This window comes from Recurvomyces mirabilis, assembly GCF_035927965.1.
Source record: "Recurvomyces mirabilis strain CCFEE 5264 chromosome Unknown scaffold_22, whole genome shotgun sequence".
Lineage (NCBI taxonomy): Eukaryota > Fungi > Ascomycota > Dothideomycetes > Mycosphaerellales > Teratosphaeriaceae > Recurvomyces > Recurvomyces mirabilis.
The window spans coordinates 189,909-207,777 of record NW_027041956.1 but is presented as its reverse complement, the minus strand read 5'-3'; the positions used below and the strand labels follow the sequence as shown (position 1 = coordinate 207,777).

General features: G+C 54.2%; 8 protein-coding genes across 8 annotated transcripts; 2 read left to right on the top strand and 6 right to left on the bottom strand.

Moving 5' to 3' along the window:
* Positions 1-268: 268 nt before the first annotated feature.
* Positions 269-2,419, top strand: LTS14_007772 (uncharacterized protein; the record flags this gene model as incomplete). The annotated part of the gene is made up of 2 exons (XM_064840462.1): positions 269-2,321; positions 2,403-2,419. 2 exons carry the CDS (start codon positions 269-271, stop codon positions 2,417-2,419), a joined length of 2,070 nt encoding a protein of 689 aa, XP_064691912.1.
* Positions 2,420-2,496: 77 nt separating this feature from the next.
* Positions 2,497-3,442, bottom strand: LTS14_007771 (uncharacterized protein; the record flags this gene model as incomplete). Its single annotated transcript, XM_064840461.1, has 2 exons — positions 2,497-3,107; positions 3,175-3,442. 2 exons carry the CDS (start codon positions 3,440-3,442, stop codon positions 2,497-2,499), a joined length of 879 nt encoding a protein of 292 aa, XP_064691911.1.
* Positions 3,443-4,336: 894 nt separating this feature from the next.
* On the bottom strand, positions 4,337-7,706 carry LTS14_007770 (uncharacterized protein; the record flags this gene model as incomplete). Its single annotated transcript, XM_064840460.1, has 2 exons — positions 4,337-7,620; positions 7,682-7,706. The coding sequence occupies 2 exons, from the start codon at positions 7,704-7,706 to the stop codon at positions 4,337-4,339; spliced, it is 3,309 nt and encodes a 1,102-aa protein (XP_064691910.1).
* An 831-nt stretch (positions 7,707-8,537) lies between these two features.
* LTS14_007769 (uncharacterized protein) lies at positions 8,538-10,167 on the bottom strand (the record flags this gene model as incomplete). Its single annotated transcript, XM_064840459.1, has 3 exons — positions 8,538-9,392; positions 9,466-9,899; positions 9,951-10,167. The coding sequence occupies 3 exons, from the start codon at positions 10,165-10,167 to the stop codon at positions 8,538-8,540; spliced, it is 1,506 nt and encodes a 501-aa protein (XP_064691909.1).
* A 764-nt stretch (positions 10,168-10,931) lies between these two features.
* LTS14_007768 (uncharacterized protein) lies at positions 10,932-12,626 on the bottom strand (the record flags this gene model as incomplete). The annotated part of the gene is made up of 1 exon (XM_064840458.1): positions 10,932-12,626. One exon carries the CDS (start codon positions 12,624-12,626, stop codon positions 10,932-10,934), a length of 1,695 nt encoding a protein of 564 aa, XP_064691908.1.
* A 1,357-nt stretch (positions 12,627-13,983) lies between these two features.
* On the bottom strand, positions 13,984-14,751 carry LTS14_007767 (uncharacterized protein; the record flags this gene model as incomplete). The annotated part of the gene is made up of 2 exons (XM_064840457.1): positions 13,984-14,703; positions 14,737-14,751. The coding sequence occupies 2 exons, from the start codon at positions 14,749-14,751 to the stop codon at positions 13,984-13,986; spliced, it is 735 nt and encodes a 244-aa protein (XP_064691907.1).
* A 468-nt stretch (positions 14,752-15,219) lies between these two features.
* On the top strand, positions 15,220-16,313 carry RDH1_2 (short-chain alcohol dehydrogenase; the record flags this gene model as incomplete). The annotated part of the gene is made up of 2 exons (XM_064840456.1): positions 15,220-15,571; positions 15,634-16,313. The coding sequence occupies 2 exons, from the start codon at positions 15,220-15,222 to the stop codon at positions 16,311-16,313; spliced, it is 1,032 nt and encodes a 343-aa protein (XP_064691906.1).
* An 83-nt stretch (positions 16,314-16,396) lies between these two features.
* On the bottom strand, positions 16,397-17,701 carry LTS14_007765 (uncharacterized protein; the record flags this gene model as incomplete). Its single annotated transcript, XM_064840455.1, has 2 exons — positions 16,397-16,979; positions 17,007-17,701. 2 exons carry the CDS (start codon positions 17,699-17,701, stop codon positions 16,397-16,399), a joined length of 1,278 nt encoding a protein of 425 aa, XP_064691905.1.
* Positions 17,702-17,869: the final 168 nt, after the last annotated feature.

The following is a 17,869-nucleotide window of genomic DNA, read 5'->3' as shown; positions in this document are numbered from 1 at the left end:
CTCTCGCATCAGCCTCACGGCCACGGACCTGGACGATTTCGAGCAAAGATTCCTCGCACGCCACACGGCTCGAAGTGCTCAAATGCACAAAGGCACCTTTCGCCTTAGCCCAGGACCCAGTCGCCGGACTAGTTACTCGCTAGTGTTCGAGAACAATCACGGCGGACGGACAGTATCGTCAGGATCTCAAGCAAATGTGTGCAGTGTCGATGATACACAAGGGCCAACAGTGTCTGCGACAACTGAAAAGAATGACAGCTACCACCACATGGCTAGCCTAGCTTGCCATGACCACAAAGCAAATCAGGATATCTCAGACAAGACCGTCGAAGAGCATCGTGACGCAGAAGGAGCCGAACAACGATCACTACGATTCGCAAACACGACGCTCGATGGATGCGTCGAAATCAGACCCGCTGCCAGCCCTGCACATAGCCGAGCAACTTCTGAAGACATCCCTGTTTCTCGCCGCGATGTTCCGGTCTTGGGAGAGATACACAGCGATGCCTTCCCGACCAGTCCATCCCAACGACACATACCGGGACTTCTATCAAGTGCCCGAGCTCGTCGTCATGTACGCAGCCGCGAGACATCCATCCCGGAAGATCCAGTCGAGCTTCAGCACTTTATACAGGACCGCCATGTCTCGCGTATACCATCCCACACCTTCCTCGTACCTGACCTACCACCTCCAGTGCCGGAGCTTGTGCTGCCAGATGGCGCGGACGAAAGCCGAAGCATCATCAATCCGTTCTTGGATCCAGGAGCTCCTGTCTTCGTCCCACGAACACGCTTTGGCACTGTGACGGGATCTGCGAATGAGAGCTCTTTCGGTGTCGGCTTGGAATCCCGGTGGAGCAGCCTCGATAGCACTCACAGCTCATCAAACCTGCGACTGCGGTCGTCATCAGAACAAAATGTCGATTCTGCAATACGGCATAGACAACAAGCACACACTCAGCGTGGAGAGACAATCCAGCCACGGAATCGAAGACGTAGCCGAGTGAGCGATCAGAACGAACCTCTACCGGTACTTGATCGCTATCCCCTGCTCAGACCAAGTACACGCTCACCTATTGCAAGACGCAGCAGCGTGGCCCATCGGCCTGCTCGCTTTCTAGGCAGGCGACCTTCAAGAAGTTCTTTCGTGAGCTCGCATGCATTGCCGACAATTCATACGTCGTCCTCGATTATCGATCATCAGGCTACACTGGACAATGAACATGATGGTAGAGACTTCTTACAGTCGAGCGTGGAAGACGTCCTGCCAAGCGGATCCCGGACATTGCCTCGCATCTCAACCCAGCCTCACATCACCAGCCGTAGCAGTTCCCTAAGCTGGCGGGACCATATCACACCATCTCAACGTATGCCAAGCATCACAAGCGCTGCCAGCGGCATCAGCAGAGTGCTGTCAAGTAGCGACTTCTCCGGCCATGGAATAAATGCGGCGGACGAATTCTTGCTGATGCGCAACTCGCCGCTGGATGAGTTGACTGAGCGTCTGAGTAGACTGTCCGGCAACCGTCCTAGATCAGTCGGTCGCTCGTGGGAGAGGACACCTAGCCAGCGGTCACGACCATCGCTATTGCATGGCAATCCTTTCCGACAAGACTCTCCACCAGCACCGCCAACGGGCTCTTCCGCCACGTTCTCATCATCTCCACTGGATCCGGATGCCAGTCTTTCACAAGACGACGCCAATGTACTGCATAATGCCCACATTTTACCTATCGCGCCATCAAACTCGGCCACTGTGGGCGTTGCTTCATTGGCGGCTGCCATCGCCATCAATCAGCTCCCTACAGAGGTCGCAACATCTAGTCCTAGACGACCTCTGGCAGATACGTCGGCCGGGAAAGGCCAAGATTCTCCGAGCAAAAGTGGCGGCGTGCCCTTGAAGCCGAGTAGTCCAACCATGGCTACGCCGCGGGTGAAGATATATGATGATGCTCGACCTGGAACAGACCAACCACAAACACCGGCCGATGTGATCAGGCCATCACACCGCTTCCGAGGCCGCTCAGATGTCGTTACACAAGCCTCCATGGCTGCTTTAGTCCAGGCCGCTCCCCCTCCACCACCCGTGCAACGTCAGCAGAACCGACATACCTATCCTTCAGCTGCTACGCCAGCGGCACATGCCTCGCCACCTGCTCAGGCTCTGCATGCCCTCCGTAACGCTGCCTCAACGGCTGCACATCAGATCTTGCAGCATGCACGTATCCATCGACATAGACCAAGCTCTGACGAGAATGGCGATCGTGACTTGCATGCTTTCGAAGAAGAGCGGCGAGTGTGGGTTGAGCGGCAGGATGCTGGTACTCTGCACTCTACCCCACCTGGCGAGGGAAGACTTGAGCATTTCATATAATAGTGGACACGGCTGTGTTGCGTTCTAGTGAAGAGGCTTGCATAGTTTGGGAACGTCCATGTGACGATTTGCATTGGTTCACCTAGCTGCAGGCAAAGCTTAGCAGTACACTGAGAATCGCTCTACTCGAATTGCATTTTGTTAACAACCTTACCAATGCCCTCAATTTCCACAACAACCTCGTCACCATCCTTCAGCCACTTCGGCGGCTTCATGCCAAAGCCAACACCACCGGGTGTACCGGTCATGATCAACGTTCCCTTTTCCAGCGTCTGACCCGTGCTGAAGAAAGACACAAGTTTCTTGACACCAAAGCACAGATCAGAAGTGTTAGTATCCTGCCTCAGCTCTCCATTGACATATGTTTTCATAGCCAGTCCACCAGCATCTCCCAGGACTTTGGTGGACACAATCGCCGGACCGAGCGGGGCATACTTGTCAAACGTCTTGGAGAAAGACCATTGAGGCATCATGCCCGCCTTATCCTTCTCCATTTGCCAGTCGCGACAGGAGACGTCGTTCGAGCTCACGTAGCCAGCCACGTACTCCAGAGCTTGGTCCTCGGAAACGTTCTTGCAATCCTTGCCGATGACGATTGTCAGTTCGCCTTCGTAGTCGCATTGGGGTTGGCCTAGTTTGGGGATGGGAGTTGGTTTTCGTGTATCTGCTACTGCTTGGCTGGTCTTGAAGAACAATGTTGGGTTCACAGGAAGGTCGAAACCAGTTTCCAGGACTGTAGTGATGTGGGATTAGCTCTGATCTCCTGCTCAGGTCACATGGTGGCAAAGCGATCGACTTACTATGCGTCTTATAGTTCAAGCCAGTACACCTGATAACGGCAACATCCTTCGGTGCCAGCGGGCCAAGCAATTCTTTGACCTCGTCTTCTTGTCCCGTCGGCGCCATTGAGACAAAGTCCGAGCCTTCCAGCACTTTGACCTTCAAGCTGCCCTTCTGCGCCAAATCATCGATATCAGCTTTGCCGTCGACGATGGGCTCGCCATGCTTGATGCTGCCATCCTTGGATACATATCGGATCAGACGATCCCACTTTGTCAGAGATGCCATGGTTCGAGATGAGAATATTGTCGCTGACGATGCAGATGGACTTCTGGGGTTGTGATGTTGGACGATCTGGTAGCAAGATCGACTGGTGTATATAGTCCTTCTTGCGACTGGACGTAGGACAGCAAACATCAGCCCACGGAGTGATGTGGAGGAAGTGTAGTGCTATCGTCTCGGCCGTGGTCGCTAGATGTGGATCCCGTCACGGTCGCTGCGGAGTCGCACAATTCTGCCGAACACGGTCCCGTCTTGAGGCTTTCGGCAGTTGTTGGGGCAGAAGAGCGAGACAGAACGACCTCTCTTCTCATCATTGCGAGTATGAAGCAAAATATGCTTGTTCGAGACGGTCCATGTCAATCAGCATCTTACAAAATGGCTCGGCTCTTCCTTTTGGAATTGCGCTCCAACCACGTCATTGATTTGGCCTCGAGATGTGAACAGCGTATTGTATACGGGATTGGTAGATAGCAATACGAAGCATGGCATAAAAGGATGTTATCCTGCACACAAACAGTAATGGGTGTGCGGAAGTGGAACAATGACACAAGGTGTACCGTTCGAACTAAAGTACACTTATACCACATGCAGCGCTTGAACGCTCCATATTCGTAGCCCGGCTCTATCCTTTGTGCAACAACCTTAGCGCCATCCATGCAACGACTCAAATGCCGCCCAAGTAATGCTCTATCGTGTTTCACATACGCAGCGTACAAACGCGAAACTCGGCTCGAAAAGTGCCATATCCTCTGTCGTGAACAATCCGTCAAGCAGTCCATTCACTCCAAGGGGCAAAAGCAGTCTTTCCCGTAGTGCTGAGCCGATGGAGTAAAAATGGTCCTTCTCAGCCACGGATCCTCAAGCACAGAGATCGTCTTCCTCCATCTCCACCACCCTCATCTACCTCTCCACCAACCCCCCACCCTCCACCAACCTCTTGACCCTCTCCCTCAACTTCCCAAACTCCTCAACCGCGACCCGATGCCTCTCACACCCCACCCCCCAAACCTCCCTCACCATCTCATCCTCCCGCACACACCTCGCATAACTCGCAAACCCCATCGGCTGCTGCTCCCCCTCCCTCGTCGTATCCCCTACAGCCTCCAACCACGCAGAGCCCGAGTATATCAGAGCGTTGGCCGCCTGTTCCCGCGCAGCGAAATGCTGCACCATGGTTGTGTTAAAGGCGTGGTACGCGTGCAGGTAGGCGGCGAAGGTGGCGGTGAAAGTGTGCCAGGATTCTTTGGTGAGTTTATGGGGTGGTTCTGGTGCTTTGGGGACGGGCGGCATTTGGAGTTTTTGGGGCTCTTGGGGGTGTGTGGGGAGTGTTGAGGAGGGCTGGGATTGGAAGGGTAGAGTTGAGCTCATGCCGGCTAGACTGTCGAGGCCGTTCGTGTCGCGGATGAGGGGCTCAACGTGGGCGAGGTCGTCGAGGTTGGTGTTGAGCTTGCTGCTAGTCGAGCGTTGGTTTGTAAAAGCGTGCTGGTGACCACCGTTTGTCGAGGATTCTTGCTGTTGCCGCCATGTCGAGGGCGGGACTGAGTATAATCGCGGCTCGGCTGTACCGTCTGTGCGTGAGTGGAGATCCTCAGAAGTCGTTTGCTGAGCCTGCACCGGTGGCTCATCATCAATATCCATAGCATCACCATCATCACCTGTAGCAGCACTCTGTCCAGCCGTGGCATCGCCTCCATTCCTGTCAGTAACAGGATCACTTACACGCCCAAAGGGGCCTCCTTCTCTCGACGCATTGCCAGTCGTTCGACTAGACTTGCGTGCGGGTGTCTTGGGTGCCTTCTTCGGACTCGTCGAGTCTTGAGGTGGACCCGGCCATACCCAGGTAGGTTCTTTGAAATGGTGCTCCCACTCTTCTTTGCTGAACTTGACACTGCCCGGAGTACTCTGCGGCTCCTGTGAAGTAGTCGTCCTCTCCTCCGCAGTAAAAGTCGATTGCGCGCCGTTCGTTTCAGCATCAGGATCGGGCGGATTAGCAGTTGCAGATCGAAGTCCAGACTTCGTGCGTCTCGAAGGACTCGGCTGTTTCCTACTCGTAGGGGGCGGTGGCGCAAAGTAATCAGAGCCCTTGAAATTCCCATGCCAGCCATCGGGCGAGAAATTGGTGTTAACGGTCTCCTCGCTTCGACTCTTGCCGGACGAGAACAAATTCTGCTGGCCAGGGTAGTTGAAGCTATCGATCAAAGAAATTGTATCAGCATAGATCTTGTCAATAATAGGCAGACCGTATGACGGGAAGAGTTCGAGCATTCGAGTGACAATCTTGTCCATCCAGCTATGACCACATGAGATACCCGCGCGCGCTGTTGAAGCAAGCCGATTCAAGACATGTATATTCAAATTCTTCGACGGCTCGCCAATGTTCATTTCGATCTCATGTTGTACGAACCGAAGAGCTGCCTCATCCTGTTCGACACGTGAGGGTGGAAGCGTATCATGAACATTGATTATGCTAGCGTCGATGAACCTGCTCCTGCCTGGTTGCCGCTTGCCAATCGGATCAGTCTGCGGATATGAAGGTGCCTTGCCATAGGTGCTATTGAAAAGCTCCGAGCTAGGTGTTGTCCATTGCGGTGCAGCTCCCATGTGCGACTCAGTACCATATGTTGGATGTGTACTGAAACCACGAGGTGTCCACTGGTTGCGCTCGAAAATGCTATCGTCTGGCAGGTCATCGAACTGAAAGAGGAAAGGGTCTGCATACATATTGTTCGCTGTCTTCTGCTGCATGCCAGGTGTGTCAGCATCGTCAGCGGGAGGACCGAATGGCATCGATGGGCCATTGGCTCGTCTGCTCGGTGGGGTCGGAACTTTCATTGGTCGCTCGAAAGGCATTTTCGGATGTGGTGCTATGCCAGGGCGGGAGCCTCCAGGCGTGGTCGTCGTACTTGGTATGTCTGCATCACCGTTGCCAGATGCGTCGCTGTCGCTGTAGTCTACAAAATTCTTGTCTTGCGTGCCATGCTTCTGCCGACCAAGCGGACTAGTGCTCCTAGCTCTAGCCGCGCCGCCGTCAGGATAGAGCTTCGTTGTATCACGAGTACTCGCTGAGCGTCGTAATCCATCGGAATTCTGGCGTTCGAACTTCGTCCTCTCGCCACTAGCGTTACTGTACGGTGTCCGGATCCTGTTACCTTCGGTATAAGGAGCTTGTGGAAAAGCGTCCTGCTCGTCAGGACGAGCCTTGAATGGGCGCAAGGGATCTGCGAAAGGTCGATGACCATTTGGGGATGTGGGTGACATGGGTGGCGGGCCTGGTGGTGGAGGTGGGTATGCGCCAGGTGGATGCCTCCCGAAGTCTGCAGATCGTCTATGAGTGTGCATGTAATTGCCATCGGGTTGTGGACGCCCATCTGAGCCTGGCGCATTGGGATCGAAGCCTTGCTTTCTTGGCGTCTTGAAGGTGTTACTGCGCGACACGCCCGGCTTTCCAGCATTTTGCCGTTGAAAGCTAGCCCACGCAGATGGACTTGCTTCAGCCTCTGCTGCGGGAGATGGTGGAGGAGGCTTCCGATAATTCATGCCAGCGCGGATCTCATCCTCACTCGGGAGCTTCGTGTCCTGTCGCGGAGGCGGTCGAGGTCGGCCAGGTGAGGGTTGGGTAGGCGGAACCGGCTGATTACGCGCAGCCCAGGCAGCGGCAGCGTCGCGCTTCTCCTTCTCCTGCATAGCATTCAAGTTCTGCCATGCTCGGAAGTTGTCCGCTCTGCCAGCGGCTGGCCCACCGGCATCCTTGCGAGCAGTAGGTGCGCCGCGCGTGAATTGTGTGAAGCGGTCCGCACCCGTTGGGGTAGTGTTTGATGAGGCAGCAGCTGTGGGTTGTGGTCGCGCGTAAGGGCCTGGCTGTGTCCTACGAGGTGGTGGTGGATAGTCCGACCGCACGAAGTACGGGTTGCCTGTCGGATTACCTGGCGTAGGCGGCACACTGGGCGGACCTCTGGCAGCAGCAGGATAGAGGCCAGCTTTCCGCCGATCTGTATCATATTTGTTCTTGGATATAGCATCGCCTAGGATCTCATGCGCAGTCTGGATTGCTTGGAACCTGGGCACAAACTCCTCCTCTCTGCCTGCATTGCGGTCCGGGTGATATTGGAGGGCAAGTTTGCGGTATTGCTTTTTGATGTCATCGATGGAACACGTATTCGGAAGCTCGAGGTCGGAGTAGTAGTCTGTCGCTCATGTGTCAGTACCAACACCATCTATGTCGTTATGCCGAGAGCTTGATCTTACTGTGCTTGACATCCGGCTTGACCATGTTGCCGGCGATGGCTCAAGCCAGATCAGGGAGATATTGTGTAAGGAGGTGGAGCTGCTTGCATCCGTGCGAGTGAGCGAAGGGTATCACGGCAGGTGCGAGGCATGTGACTGCGCCTTCCACTTGTGGTCGCGAGTGATCCAAGCGGCCTGAGGCCTTCCAGCGTGACAAAGTGCTTGTTCGTGACCAAACCCCCTCGCGCTCGACTATTATTGTTCCGTAGTGCTGTTGTAGTCGCAGATCGTGCAGCTCGAGCGGTGAGGTCGAGAACTCCCGCAACGTCCTACCAATCAAGCTCCCTCAAATCGTAATGCTTCTTCAGCCGTGTCCGCCTCGAGAAAGTGTGTGTAGAGTTCGATATGTCTTAGCTCATTCACCGAAGTCAGCCTTGTAGCTTATGCGCTCTGGTACGTATGCACGATGAAGCCGAGTAACAGTAGCCGGTCCAGACCAGTCTCGAGGATCGTAGTTATGCGTAGGTGTGATGTAAGTGAAGCTATTGGGAGGGCCGAATCAACATCGCATTGCTCGGAACATGCATCACCCTGCAGCGGCACTCCGCCGCGTCCCGCCTGATCGCCGCCCGATGTGGCGGGATTTCACTTGACGCCCTTAAAGAGTGGTGGAAGATGTGCACATTTTCTTATCTACTGCGAGAAGTCGAGCATCTATAAAGACTCCGTAGCATGAATCAAACCTTCTATCGTCAGTGCAAAAGCCAACGCGGTCTTCCTTGGATTAAGAGCAAACGCAGCCTGTACGAGAGCGAGAGAGCCTAATAGACACAGCCTGTAGAGAACTACTTCGACAGCCAAGTATATCAACTCTACATCAAGAGGTATACCTAAATTCGGGATGCCGATACCCCAACCCATCCTCCCCACCTCCTTCCCGCAACCTATGGTCCCTCTTCCCACTGGCCCTCGCCGCATTCTCCCACTTAATATACATCATATTCCCCGCCGTGAATATCAAAATCAACCCAATAGCGCCCAAATTGATCGCGTGCCCCTTGGTATAATCCGGCGCGTCCTGGCTCAAATACGTGAACGTGGCGACGAACGCACCACAATTCCCGATCGCGACCTGAAAGCCCAGACCCGTGGCTTTGATGTAGTGGGGTGCTAGGTTGTTACTCAGCCAGGCCAGCACGAGGGGCGAGCAGGGGAACATTCCGGCTGCGACGAAGAAGGTCCCGGCGTATTTGATGCCGGGTTTGTGCGAGGCGATTTGCAGGATATAGCCTATTGCTGCTAAGCTGGCGCCGGCGAGGATGAGCGGGCCGCGCATTTTGATGCGGTCGCTGAGGAAGGAGACGCCGATGACCATGAGGAAGGCGAGGAAGTTCGGTGGTACTGTGAGGAGTTGAGCGTGTACAGCTTTGTAGCCTAATCCCGAGATGATGCTGGGGAGGAAGAGGCTGAAGCTGTAGATTGGGATGAGGATAAGGAAGAAGTTCAGGCTCATGGCGATGGTGTTGACGTTGAAGAGGGAGAGTTTGACCGCGGTCCAGGAGAAGTGCTCTTCTTCGACTTGCTCGGCTGAGGAGGCGCCGTGGAGGTCGAGACGCAGGCGGTGCGCGGCGTGCCATTGTTCTTCGTGGGAGAGGAACTTGCATTGGGATGGTGTATGTGGGAGGAAGAAGAACGCGACGCTTGCCACGACGATGGTGATTGCGCCCTCGACCTGGTGAAGTTGTTAGCATTGGTGAGGTTGTCAACAACGTTGAACTTCACCAGCTATGGAAGATTGCACTTACGAAGAAGATCCAGGGCCAGCCATTATAACCATGATAATTGATCTTACTCAATCCCGTCGCCAAAAGACCACCAAAAGCTCCACTCAACGGTGCCGCGCAGTAGAAGATCCCCAGGCGGAACATGAGCTGATGCCTCTTGTAGAACATGCTCAAATAAAGGATGATTCCACCGAACATCCCGCCCTCGCAGGCTCCAAGCAGCAGACGACAAGCTATCAGTCCGCCATAGCTCTTTACGCCCCCCATCGCCGTACCTACGATACCCCAAGCAATAGCGATAGCGGAAAGCCAGTGCCCGCCTCCTACGATTTTGAGCAGCCAATTAGACGGTATGTCCACGAGTACATAGAGGATGTAGAAGACCGCCAGTGCAGTGTTGTACTTGTCGCCCGTGAGTTTGAGATCCTTGACCAAGCCATCGAGTTTAGCGTTGCCTGCGGTGCAAGTCAGTATTATGACCTAAAATCTTGTATAGAAATCCGTACCAATGTTCGAGCGATCGATAAAAGCCAGGAGCCAGAGGATGAAGATCCAAGGCAAGATATGAAGGTCCAGTTTCCTCGTGATGCGTTGGTCCAGAGCTGGATCCGTCTCTATCATATCTCCTGGTCTAGTGACATCCTTCTTGTAATCTACCTCATCCACACCAACAGCCTTCTCGCCATCGTGCGCTGCAGTAGTATAGCCAGGAGGATCAGACATGGTGCTCGAACTTCCACGACCAGATGTGCGATGACAGTGATTAGCACAGAGAAAGGTGAGCGTGGCAGAAAGAGAAGTGAGATCGTGCCAGTCAGATTCAGCTACCTGCACGACAACTTTGTAAGGCAGTGCATGTCACCATCATGCCGCGCTGCACGATATGGATGCCCGCCTTCCGCAGCACAAGCCCAAGCCAAGCCGGTCACGGCCACTCAAAATGTGTTTCCCAGGCTGAGGTCGGCTTGATCGGCATGACAAAATACTGCTTCGAGATACGGAAGTCCTGGAAGGTGTGGATTATCGCGTGGTCTCCACATGTTATCGCTCCGCTGATCGACTCTGCTCCTTCCAGACGAGGTTAGTGTCGGCGAATGCTCTCCAGGAACTCCGCAAAGACTCCACGATACTTGGATGTTTTGGTCTGGCTTGGGGGGATTGCTTGCGATTGCTTGTGGTGAGGATCAGGATAACGAAACCTTGAGTATCAATACGTATAGGACACAAAAGGAACGAGATGGAAGAAGTTTGAAGGCTGATGAACAGCACAGTCAACCTGCGCTCATGACAAAATGACTCTTTCCTGTGTCTGTATACATGCCTTCTGAACTTAACAGCGACAATGGGGTATATATCCAGCAGCGCATTCGCAACTCTCAACGCCATGCATGCTGTGGAGTTTTCCAAACAACGCCGGTATGCAATCTCCTCACATCCTCACGATATCTCGCGCCAGAACCAGACCTCTACGCTATGTCTTGTCTGATCTAATCCCACGGTACTTCCCCCTCCTCCAACCTAATACAAGTCAGATACCCCAAACCCCCAGCCCCAAACGTTCCCAGATCCAATTCCAGGAAATTCCGCATCAACGGCTTGACCGCTTCCCTCGCCAGACTCTTAATCTCGTCCATCTTCCTCTCGAAGCGGCGAAGATTATCGCGGGTATAAAGGTCCGGCTGCAACTTCAAGAATCGTTTCAAATCGTCGTGGGTGAGATAAGCTGGCGTCGAGCTGCTCGCAGATACGCCACTGGTCGTGGTCGTGGTTGAGGAAGAGGTAGATGGAGCGCCGATAATGCGGAAGATCTTGCCTATACTCGGTGGAGTCGGAGGCGGCGGAGGCTGTGTCCGCTGCGAAGCAATATGCGCCGAACTCCTACTACTCGACCTTCCCACTCCCGCACCTCCACCAGCCGTCATCTCACTTCCAGGTCTCTGCCTCTCCCCATCCTTCGCTCCTGACGCAGGGGCCGGCGTAGTATTCTCAGCCAACCAAGACCGAAACAAACTCACCGCCAACCAACCCAAAAAGTCCTTCTCGGGCGTGACTCTCTCCCCTCTCGACGTGATAGGACTGAGTCTCCACAGCTTAAACTCCACCCGCTCTTGCTGCTCCAGCAACTCATCCACCTTATCCTCAATCAACTCCATGACCGAATTATCGATCCCACCTCGCAACTGCGGCGCACCTAGCGGCCACTGCCCAACGACATGGATAAGCGCCTCGATGAAGATCGTGCGACTTCGTGCCAGATAGCCTAGTTTAAGGTATGAAGGCGGATACTTGGCAATCTGCTTAAATAACCTCGCGCCAAATCTCAATAAGTGGTGATCAACTCTACTGCCCACTATCTCCAGTGCGTCGTAGATATCTGCCAGGTGTAGTAGGGCTTTGCACTCGGTGTAGGCTGTTGCTATGTTGATGCTGTCGAGGATGGGTGGGTACTGGTACATTGTGCGGAAGAGGTTATCGTAGTCTTTCAGGACTTCGTCGCCGGCTTCGGTGGGGACGGAGACTTGAGAGCGTTCGTTGAGGTTGAGTGCAGAGAAGTTGGTCATGCTGCGGAAGAAGTTCTCGTTTGAGGGTGGTGGTGGGCGGATTCGGGAGGAGGAGGATGTGGTGCCGCCGAAGAGGGAAGGTGTGTCGCTGACTTGGACAAGCATCGGTGCTTCGCCGTCTGCTGCGTTCTTCCAGTCGAGTGCGTACTTCCATCTTTGCTTAGGTTGCTGTTGAAAGTCCGGTAGAGCTCTACTCCGGTCCTGACTACTCGGTCTTGAACTACTGCCACCCGCTGTCACACTCTCGCCATCCTCTCGTATCCTCGCCAAACCTTGCTGACCAGCACCGCTCCATTCAGCCCTCGTGCCCGCCTCGAAGAAGCCCGAACATTGACTCAGGATCAGTCTGTGTAGCACATATCTTTGTTCCTTCCTCCCGTTCGCACTCGTGATTGTGATTTCCACATCGCCTGTGTTTGAGAAGATGGGGAACTCGTTCTGAGGCGCATAGCTGCTTGTAGAGGATACCGACCCCCCATGGTGAGTCCGCGCATGTCTGTGTCGTCGTGTATGTGATCGTCCGGATGTGACTGAGGCTGCTCGGGGTGCGAAGGCTGGTGGGGCGGAGGGAGCAGGCGAGGGCAGGTCGTAGGAGGATGGAAGGTGATGGTGAGAGACCATGTCGTGCGACGATGTTTCTGTTCAAGCCGTTTTTGCGCTGGAAGGTTACTTGTATCTTCCAGCCCTGCCTCAAGGTCGCATGTTCCAGTCTCTAAGTGTGAATATGATGTGTCTAGATGGCGACTGTACCAGCAGTCCTTCCGCATTCACCCACCACGTCTTGCGCGACAACAACAACAACAAGAGCTGTTCAACACGACAGGAGTGTAGCACTCTCGCCCACCTCGACAACAGTATCGTGACCTTTCTCGCGGCCTCGCCATAGCCACTCAAAGGCTGCGACGATCGTCCAAGTCAGTCACTTGCTAGTTCCAACGCCCTGCAGCCGAGGTGCAGATGCTAGCCAATCGTGGCGCAAGCCTGGATCGCTCGATGATTGGCTGAATAGACCCCGCCACTGATGGTCTGTGTTTGAGATGTGGCACGACAGAAACACTGCAATGGTCAATATCGAGATTGTTGGTGTTGTCAAACACATGAAAGTAGGGATGTAGATACGGCCTCAGGTGCGTATCATCGAGAAGGACGATCAGTTGAATATAGAGTGTGTTATTGGTCACGATACAATGGTAGGCTAATGGCTGTGCGCGGGAGGATCTTGGTTGACAGCGTGCCTAGCTAGCTCGAACCGCTTTCGGCAGGCACGTGGAAGTGACGTTGAGACAACCTTCATGACAAGGCCAGGCCTGCATCCGCCTCATCTGAAATCCTCTCCTCGTAATCTGCTCCTATTTCAGTAACCCTGCCCAGCATCTTGCGATGTTTCTTGGATCCTTTCCAGCTCATTTGTTGCACAGGCATGATGGACAGCCAAGCTTCGAGGGCCTAGACTAGCTTCATGAATTTGATCAATGCTCCCAAATTAGTGACAACGACAGGAGAGATTGCGCCGTAAGGAATCGGACAGCAGCCGACATGCTTCGAGGTCCCGCGGTTAGATGTTCTCAGTAACATGGCAGTGCTTGTAGATACGAATGAAGCAGGACGGACGCGATGTAGGGACGACTACCAAATGATGGCGGTAACAAGCAGGTGGCGATACACGTTCGCGCTGAGTGCTGGTGGCCGTATCCTGAGATTGGCTTGCAGCTCGCGGTGGTGCCTGGCAGCGAGGTTCACGGATGGCGGAGCTCTCATAGCATGTAACAGACGCACAAGGCCTTTTCACTCTGAGCATCATGGCCCCGTGATGTAACGCCGTAGCACTCTGGCCATCCCAGCAGCAGGGAGCGCAGCAAGGCCAATAATGCAGCAAGCGCGAACCATCATCGCAACTCAGCTCTCAGACCACCTCCGCCTTGACCCTACACTCCCACGCCCACCTCCCTTCCCATCCAGTACCACCCACCCAACCCACTCAATCCCCAGTATCGATCTCCAAATCCAACTGCACCCCATTTGAAACCCCATAATCCTCCAACGTCAACACATCCTTAAACGGCCTCTCGCCCTGCCTCTTCAACATAATCTCATGCGGCTGCCGACCAATATGCGCCGCCACGATTGCCTTGAACGCTTTGATACTATCGGAGGCGAGACAGGGAATTGAGGCTTTGGTGCCGAGGCGGTCGTTGATGTTGACTATTATCATTGGGCCCATGGGTGCAGCGGGTGTGGGGACCTTAGGTTTCTTCTCTTTGGGCTTTTTGGGCGGTGCGGTGGCTGTATCGTTCTTCGCGGTGGCAGTATGGTCGGTCTTATCGGCACGGTCCTCGCTCTTTATGTCATGGCGCCTCTCGTCCGTCGAGCGGTCAGGTCTCCAGCTATCTCCTCCCCTCCCACCTCTCATCGGCGAACCCTCCCTCGGTCTCCGCTCCTCCTCATCCCTTCCAGCATCACGCTCACTTCTTCTCCGTCCACCATCTTCCCTCTCCCTATCGTTCGCTCTATCTCTATAGCTGTCCCCTCTAGGCGAGCGATTCCGGTATCCTCGTTCCAGCCTTCCAAAAGCACGAGGATCCTGTGCGCCGTCCTCGTTGCGCGACGACTTATCTTTCCATTTGAAGCCACTCATCTTTTGCTTTTTCGGCCTGAGCTCTTCCCTAGCCGGCGAAGCTGAGCGCTCGCGATCTGACATCTTGAGTAAGTGTGAGGAATGATGTAGAGAAACTGTTTGAGCGGACATCGTGTCGTAAATTGCGCGAGTCAGTGATGCGGGTGAAGCGGCCGCACTGCAATCGAGCTGGCCATCAATAATACCTGACTCTAGAGATGACTAACCCGGGCCTATCATAATATGGCAGCCTACATAGCGACTACTGCAAAAAACGGCATCAGCCTCGTAACTCCGATCTGAGCTGCATGAAGCGCACGAACCGCATTGACTGAGTCCGGCAAACAGTCTCCTGGCGGCGATTATGCAGCTCTTGCCCTACCCTCCGTCTGGCAAAGAGGATGGGTTTCATATGAGGCATCATTGAGTAGATCACCGCGATAGAGTGTGTACCTCATCCGTGTGCTTGACAGGACGAGAACGAGCGCGAGTCTTATATAAGACCACTGCCTCGCACCTCTCATCATTGTCCGTTCCTCAAAAGCCGCCACCCGTAACACACTCCGTCACATCCTCCTTCTGTCACCAACGACAATCACAATGTCTGTCCTGTCCCGCTTCATCGGCCAGTCCTTCCGCATCCCCGCCCCACCTCTCACAGAGAAGAACTTACCCGACCAAACCGGCCGCGTTGTGGTTGTCACAGGAGGCTATGCAGGCGTCGGCTACGAGTTGACCAAGATCCTCTATCAACGCAACGCCACCGTCTACGTCGCTGGCCGCAGTCCGAAGAAAGCTGCGGAGCGGATAGCTGAGATTGAGAAGGCTGTCCTGGGGAGCAAAGGACGTCTAGAATTCTTGCAACTTGATCTGGGAGATCTGAGGACCATCAAGGGCAGTGCGGAGGCGTTTTCGGGGAAGGAGGAGAGGTTGGATGTACTCATCAACAATGGTACGCATTGCGGTCAACCCTACCGCCGCCGATCAGGATCTACGAAGCTGACTTCTACTTAGCTGGCGTAATGAACGTCCCAGCCGGCTCAACAACACCCCAAACCCACGAACTCCAACTCGGAACAAACTGCCTCGGACCCTTCCTCTTCACCCAACTCCTAACGCCTCTCCTCAAAAGTACGGCAGACAGCTCGCCCCCCGGCTCCGTCCGTGTGAGCTGGGCCGGAAGTCTAGGCATCGACGTTCAGTCCCACAATCCAGGCGGAATCGAAATGAATTCCACGACCCACGAGCCTGTAACAACGGACTCGAAAGGCAAACCCAAGGACCCGATGAGGAACTATGGCCAGAGCAAAGTCGGGAATCTTTTCCTGGCTTCACAGTATGCTGTCCACCACCCCATCTCCCCGGAAACGGGCAAAGGTGTCATCAGCAATGCATTCAATCCCGGCAACCTGAAAACGGAACTCCAGCGTCAAATGCGTGGTATCATGATGGCGCTGATCAGTCTGTTCATGCTGTTCCCGGCGGTCTTTGGGGCGTATACGGAACTTTTCGCTGGATGGTCGGAGGAGATGGGGAGGCGGGAGAGGAATGGTGGGTATGTAGTTCCTTGGGGACGGGCGGGGGATGTGAGGGGTGATATTCAGAAGGAGGTTGAGATGGGTGTAAAAGGAGGGGAGGGTAGAGCGGTGGAGTTCTGGGAGTGGTGTGATCGGGAGACTAGGGAGTTCATGTAGCTTTGTTTGTGCTTGCGCCTTTGGTAGCTGGTAATTCGGAGCTCAGGAATCTGTTGGATGTATCTCGTGTATGGAGAATCAAGTCATATCACCTCCACCACTGCGCCCTCCCTTCCTGTAATCTTCAGATCCTTAACAGTCATCTCCTCCTTATGCTTCTGCAGCATATTAGCAGCAATCAACCAGACTTTAACAACCTGCTTTGGAATTGCCTCCACATCCCCCTTCCCATCATCGATATACTTTACGTAATCAGCATAAATATCCCTACTCTCACCAAGCCACTGCCCAAGTAATTTCGTCTCTGATCGAATCACGACATGGCACTCCCGGTCCGTCCAGGTGGAAAAGGGACACCAGTACCCATACTCCTCCGGGAGTTCCCAGGACCAGGTATACGTCAAATCCCTTCCGTTCTCGAATTCGAAGGCGACGGAGAGGTAGTCGTGGGTGAAGTCTAAATCTTCTCGGGTGCGGGATGGGAGGGAGATGAGGAGCCAGTCCCACGAGACTTTCGTACCGGGTTTGAGGGGTATGGCGGGTTCGAGATCTGTTTGGATAATGCCTACGTTTTGGTAGGGTTTGCAGTGGATGCAAGGAGTTTTGCTTTGGTCGATACCGGTAGTGGTCGTAGAGGCGGAAGCGGGAGAGATGTAGATGGTCGACCTGCCGAGGAACCAAAGGAAGTCTCACCCAGGTGGCGTAGGCCGCTCATCTTCAGTCTTCGCCCGATCTAGCTCCTGCTTAACAAACGGCGCTCCAGGTGAATCGTCGGGTAAACTCGTCTTCTGAAACAAACTCTGTACGTCTGTCCCGGGCTTCCAGACGATAACAAGCAGTTCGAAATTCCCTTCGGTCGCATGATAAGCACCCAGATTATCGCTCACCCTGCCTCCGATGGGGTTCGTGAACCAGCCCGGTAATTGATTGGCGATGTAAAGCTCGCCTGACGTGCCGGTGACGAAGGTATTGGAGTCCGCCGTGGAGTTGAAGACGCGGCCGTTGACTCCTATACGGTACCAGACGCCGAATTGTGGACCTACCCACAGATCTAGTAGCTTCGAGCGCCAGAGTCGTCCGGAGGAGAAGATTGAGGTAGTGGTGCCGGTTTTGAGATTCCGACCTGTAGGTGTCCATGGGATACAATTTGCTGGGAGGGTTATGAGATGATGGGAAGCGGAAGCTTTTGATATGGTTGGATCCTGGACGAGGGAATTGATCCTTCGTTCCAGGGCGGCCCGGGTAGTGTCATGGCATTCAGGTCTGCTTGTGTGGGATGATGAGTTGACTAGTTGATAGGGTCTCCAGGCCGCATCGATGGCGTGGGCAGCCTGGTTCTCGCCTGCTGCTTCCCAGGTCTTCTCGAACTCCTGCTGGGAAAGTGACATTTTGCTTATGTCTTCTTCGTACAACAGTATAGCCAGCAAGCAAAGGAAAGCATGTATAGTAAGAGAGTGAACTAGGGTCTGAGATCGTCGTGAGCTGTGAGGTATAGCTCGAACCTACCGTATCTTGACTATTCCCGTCAACTGAAGCCCCAGAAGCACCAGGGGCCA